General features: G+C 36.0%; 1 protein-coding gene across 1 annotated transcript in view; it reads right to left on the bottom strand.

The window, feature by feature from the left end:
* Window positions 1-631: 631 nt before the first annotated feature.
* Window positions 632-6,445, bottom strand: part of agps (alkylglycerone phosphate synthase) — a 261,105-nt gene continuing 255,291 nt past the window's right edge. The window contains exon 20 of the mRNA XM_039757713.1: window positions 632-2,019. Coding sequence (XP_039613647.1) covers window positions 1,898-2,019 — 122 coding nt within the window. The 3' untranslated portion in view covers window positions 632-1,897. The remainder of the gene's footprint in view (window positions 2,020-6,445) is intronic.

Raw genomic sequence — 6,445 nt, 5'->3', positions numbered from 1 at the left:
AATTAAAATAAATTAGTATGGATATTTCTTGCTTTCTTTTAGGTCTCTAATAAATATGAACATTTTATATAAACTGAAAATTAAACAGAGGAGGCTACCAAATGTAAATGCAGAAAAAGTAGTAAATTTATTAATTGTGTAAATGGTACACCACATCATAGTTAATTCCTCTTTCATTCTGTCATTTTACATGATGAAGCATCTGGTATAACAGATCGATCCAGTGTACAATGGCAACAAGAGTCTGACTGCATGCATTTGGGCTAAACAGAAATGTACTGGATTGATTGTTACATAAAATAAAAAACAAAAAAAAAAAAAGTTGAACTCTCTGAATAATGCATCATTCATAACACTGAAACTGTAGTAGAAACCTCCAATTGCTAGTAAAGATAATTTTGAAACAATAAATTAATTGCATACTAAAACATACCGAACTTTAGTAAATTTGTGACCTTTGAATGTTGGATCAAAACAAATATAAAATACATAGTAACAGTCAGAAATATCAAAGCAGCTCGGGTCATCCATTTTCATTTAGCGATTGGTTCTCCTTGTAAATTCAGTCATTTCACTTAATTAAAAAACTTATATGCAACCTCAACACATTGCATATGAAAAGCTGCAGCCGTTTTTTTTGGTCAACATGTGCATCAAGTTTCTTGTAACAGAACACAGTCATTTGCAAACATGTTTTTTAATGTAATATTTAATTAAAGAGAGAAATCCAAATATTTGTATGTGCCCAACAATGTGTTTTTCAGGCTTGAATTTGTAGGGCTGTTCTCCAAAAGCTGATCATATTTTAAATGTATCAAGATTTTCAATTAATCTACATTGCAAGACTCCCCATTTTCTCTAGGGAGAAACATTCTGAATGACAATTGCCTGACTGGAATAGGAATCAAAGGAGGGCAAATAAAAAACAAACTAACAAAAGTGAACAGTTATTTTTGCATGTTAATAGTAGCATGGTTATTTCTGTTAATGAGTAAAATGAATTAATTTCAAAAGAGGTAATATGTGGTTTAATCTTGTTTTGCTTTATAAACAGATGTTTTTCCATTAAAAGATTACATTAGGACCCTTGTCTTATGTCACATAAGTAATTTTCAATATTGTTGTATTTGGTTTTCTCTTCCTCTATAAGAATGTTAGATGTTTAATCTAAATGGCACAGAGCACAATAAATTAAACTTTAATTGTCAAAACACTTTGTTTTGAGTAACTTAAGGCTTTGAGTTATCCCAGCTGCATCAGTACATCCACAGTACTAGTTAAGAACAAAGATACACCAATAAAATTTCTGTAGTATTACGCCAGAGCTTGAATTATCAATATGGCAAAGGGCTTATAGTCTGAAGGCACTGGCACCCTTAAGAGATATCAGCAGAGAGATTTTAAATAAAATTAGGATTAGGGAAAGAATATTTTAACAAATGATGAGGCACAAAGAAGTGTAAATAAAGAAAAACAGGGATAAAATATGTTCTTAGCAAAAAAAAAAGTCACGCATTAATTTCAAGTGCTTGAAACTGAAACCCAGGTAAAAAAACAGTTTTTGTAAAAATCTTTCATTTTTTCAATACAGGGATGATTAATAAGGTGGTTTGTCTCATTCAGAAGTAGCTAAGAAAGAGCACAGCATTGGCGCAATTACTGACATTCACAAATGCTACAGAGAGAAACAGAAACAAGATTGAAAATACAGGTTTTCTCACAAATATTGATATAAAGTAGGTCTGTTTTTTTAAACTAGTCCTTCTAGAGGATGGTACCCTTATAACAAACCCTTTTATTTTATGACAGGGAAGATATCTCTGCTTGTAATGGTATTTATACTAATATGGGCTTTGGATGCATGAAGGGGAGAAAAGAATTACATAAAATCTCTACTCTATAGGAGGTTTCTGTTTCCAAAAATATTGTTAGGGTCCACATATTGCTTGACTGACTTCAGCATGCCAATGCCGACGTCTGATATTGCCTCTTGTAGCCAGCGTTTCCGCAACTTGCCGACTGGAAGAGAGAAAAAAAAAAGGGAAAATGCTTGAGTGTTCAGCAAGAGCCTGGAAGCCAATCAATCTTCTAAGTGTGAGTGAATAAACACTGCGTGATAAATGCTTTTATTCAAAAATGAGAAATGTTTCCCGTCATATGATTTATGGAGCCCACCAGACTATCAAACTCATTAGGCTGTATGCGTTCCCAAAGGAAGGCTGTGTTGCACACCATCTACTTTCACAGCAAACTTGGTATACACATTATGTTTATTATTATTATTGTATTTATAATTATTATTAGTTATTTTCCTGGGAAACATCTGATTTGCAATTTTGGATCAAATATGCCACAGGTAGCTTGTCATATTATTTACTCACTGTTGACAATTGGGCTTTCACTTCAGTTTTAACTACACCAACATATATATTATATACATTATTATATTATATATATATAAGTCTCATTGATATTCCTGAGGCAAGTGCATTCTAGAAAAACATTAAAATATCAAACTACTTAGATTTTTAACATGCATATTTTGTAGGAAAATAAAATTAGTTGATATTCAGGAAAAACTTTATCTTTTTGAATACTGTATTTATTTATGTAGTTTATCCAAATGTCACTTGGCTATTGCATGCACAGCTCACCCATTGAAAGACACTATAAAGCAAAACTATAAATCACACTTGTTTTTACTCTACAATTAGACAGGAGTTAGATAACACGCCAAGGGTCCTATTGTTTGTTAACGTCGGGAATGCATTGGCACTTTTATGAGTTATGGTATAACTACTTAACCACTTGGGGACCACACCACTTACTAAAAACTGTTTAAGACTTTTAAAATAGAAAACTTACAAGTACATAGACTGCCATAATATACACATAATATAATAATAATATAATATAACATAAACAAACTACATAACACACTGGTTCAACTGAATTTAAAGAAAACAAATGTACAAAGCAAATATTGAACTGTCTCAAAAAACAAAACTCTTCTTAGCAATACAGCATTTGTTGTTAATAAAGCCCCTTTCTCCTCTTCAATATCCTTTCACTTCTCCACATGAGCTTTTGCCCTTTGCCTTCCTGGTTTCACTCTTGGATGAAGCAGAGTGGCTCCTTTTATGTTTGGACCTGGTAGCATTTCCTGGGTCACGACATTGCATGCTGGAAGTACTTCCGAGTAATACAGAAACTCTAGAAAATAATGATACCCATTCTTCACAACGCACCCCAAAGTGGAGCCAAAGACCCCCAACAATATTGGCCTTCCACACTACAATAGCCAGGCAAACCTGCAGGTGTCCATACTGGATTCCAGGAAGGGCAGCACTCCCACCTTTCGTGCTGGGGGACAAATGGTCCACTCATACCTTCTCCATCTATTATTTGATCATCCCAACTGGGACAGAACCTGAGGTCTATCACGGCCAGGTTTTGTCTTCAGTTTTGGGCTCCATCCCAGTCATGACGCCAGTCCACGCAGAATGACACTTACTATAATATATATGGAAAGTGGATTGACTAATTCACTCCCTCACTCAATAACAAAAACACAATTTCCTTTTTAGTTAACAACTGAAATCTGGTAGGACTGTACATTTAGGCCAGCAGGTTTCTGCTAAGAAAGAACAGTTAGATACATCAGTATTTCAGGGGTAAAAACTAAATACCCCCAAAATCTCAAAAACACTTTGGCTGATTTGATTGAAATTGGATGAATTTATAGAAAAAAGAAAATTAGCCAACCCTTACTTTTTTTTTGTCAATATTTATTAATATTATTATGCTAACTTACATTTGTTGTGCGGTGCTGAAAGGGGGATATATACAGAGAATGAAGCCGAAGTGATTGACAGCAGCACTAGACAACAGGTTTTGCTTTCACCAAGAACACTGAGGTGTGAAATAGAACAAAGTTTGGCAAAGCTCAATGAAGATGTAAAGGTCAATGGTTAGCAAGCACTGCAAAGCCTGAGTGCTAGAGCCAGATGCTGTGGCTGTGAGAGTTGGTGTTGCTTAGTCATAAGCAAAAAGGCAAGGGGAGAAAAGTAAAGGCAGAAGCGTTGTCCTGAGATACAAGACAAGGGGGACAGATGGTAGAAGTATAAACTTAACAGGTCCCCTACGAGCTTCCACACTAAAATAAAAATTCATATCTACGGACTTTGAAAGGGGACCCCTGCACAACCCTCTGACATCGTTTACATATACATTACCATCTGCTTACTTTGAGCTGGGATATCCCCACCAATTCAAAATTCTTTATATATACACATTTGCATCTGTGAACTTTAAACATATACCACCGATTGTTTAAGAAGCCTCCACAACACAGTACCGGCACTTATATTCTTCCATTTCATGCACTAGAGAAAAGAACGCTAAAAGTTAAAACATCAAATTTATTACATAGACTGCCTAAATGTGCAAAGGTCATTGCTGTTTGTAATAAAATGTTAAAAGTAAAACGTGATGTGTTAGAACTTTAATTGTATGCCAATAAGGGAAAAAATACATGATTGAACATACATTTGATGAAAAACAAAAAAGAATTCTTGAGTGAAAGATGTACACATCTAATAATTATAATATACACTTAAATATCACATTATTCCCAGTGATTACCCATATCAATTTAAAAGAATACACTTTCTCAAAAAAAATTGTATTTTGCAATAACCATCAACAAAAGTTAATTTCACTAGGAAAAGCAGAAATTGATCTAATGCAGGAATGTTTTACTCATGTACAAATCTGTATAGTATGTTAAAGAGTGGGCAGCTCCACAGACCTTATAATAACATTACTTATTATAGGACTGATGTCTTTATCCAAGACAACTTTTAAAATCTGAGATACAATTGGTTACATTTCATTTTTTTTTCCAATTGGAGTTCAGGCAGGTGAAGTGACATGCTCATGGTCACACAGTGTCAGCAGTAGAATTTGAACCCACAACCTTAGGGTTTGAAGTCCTAGGTGTAAAGCATTAGCCATTACACTACACTACCTGCAAATAATATTAATCTTCGGTTTTAAAAAAGAAATACAAAAATAGCATACAGAAAAGTACTTACAGTAGTACTTCTGATGCATCTGATTATCTGATGGCAGTATGACTAAGGTTCACTGTCTAATGAAAACTCCTGAGTACAGCTGGGTAACACAGCAAGTGATAATATAACTATGTAAATGTAACAATACGCTTGACTTGGAACCTGAATCTTTTCAGTTTGAGAGGTGCTCTTTAACTATTACACAGAAACCAAGGAACAAAACGATCCAAATACTTTTAGCTGGCATAGTGGGTGCTGCCTCTTATATACAGTATCCCAGTTCTAAACACCATGTACAGGTAATGTGAACATTCACAGTGTTTGTGTTGGTTTTCTTCTGGGTACTCAGTTCTTTCTTGCACATCTCCAAAAGGTGCTTTTCAGGTCCACTGGCGATTCTAAATCTACTCTATATATTGCCTCCTCCAGACCGCGAGGGGGCGTCCGTCCTGGTTATGTTGGGGGCCTCGGGTACAGGGCTTGGAAGCCCAGCCCTGTAGGGACCCATGGCCACCGCCAGGCGGCGCCCCAGTGTCTGATTATCCCGGGAGCCCGGCACTTCCGCTACACCAAGAAGTGCCGGGGGGAAGACGACCGGGGACACCTGGACGGCTTCCGGGTGCGCAGCCAGCACTTACGCCACACGGGGGTGTGTCCGCGGGAGATTGCCGGGAAGCAGCTGGAGCCCATCCGGATTCCTATAAAAGGGGCCGCCTCCCTCCAGTAATTGGCGGAAGTCGGGTGGAAGACGACGGAGCTGGAGTGAGGACTGGAGGCGGCCAGGAGAAAGAGAGACACAGGACTGTGTGACCTGGACATTGGGGGATCGGTGCAAGAGGCACTGGGGTTTGTGAGCACAGTAGACTTTGTAAATATTGTAAATAAACGGTGTGTTGGGTAAAACTATGTTGTCCGTCTGTGTGTGTCCGGGCCAAAGTTCACTATATATATATATATATATATATATATATATATATATATATATATAAAATCCTAAGCCTAAAAGTGCAACAATTTTGTGAGATGTTTTTTGTCGCTTATTTTAAAACCTACATATACATGTTGGGTATCATTCTTTTCAGAATTTATCAAACTTTATTTAATGTGATGTTGTTAGATTTTCAGATTCTTATTCTGTTTTTAAATTATAACTAAAATATCAAGAAAGTCGTGGCTTTTAATATCAAGAAAAAAGTGGTTTTTATTTTTGTTCGAGTGAACTTTCTTCCACAGGAACAAGCTATTAAAAATACGTATCTATTCGTAACACCAATGTTTGTATTTAGGTGATTTAGTTAGCTGAAGGTCATGTTACAATGACCCACTGCATACCACTTCAGTTTTCACATGATTTTTCCTGTTATTTAAAT

This window comes from Polypterus senegalus, chromosome 6, assembly GCF_016835505.1.
Source record: "Polypterus senegalus isolate Bchr_013 chromosome 6, ASM1683550v1, whole genome shotgun sequence".
Lineage (NCBI taxonomy): Eukaryota > Metazoa > Chordata > Cladistia > Polypteriformes > Polypteridae > Polypterus > Polypterus senegalus.
This window is presented reverse-complemented; position numbering and strand designations above follow the sequence as displayed.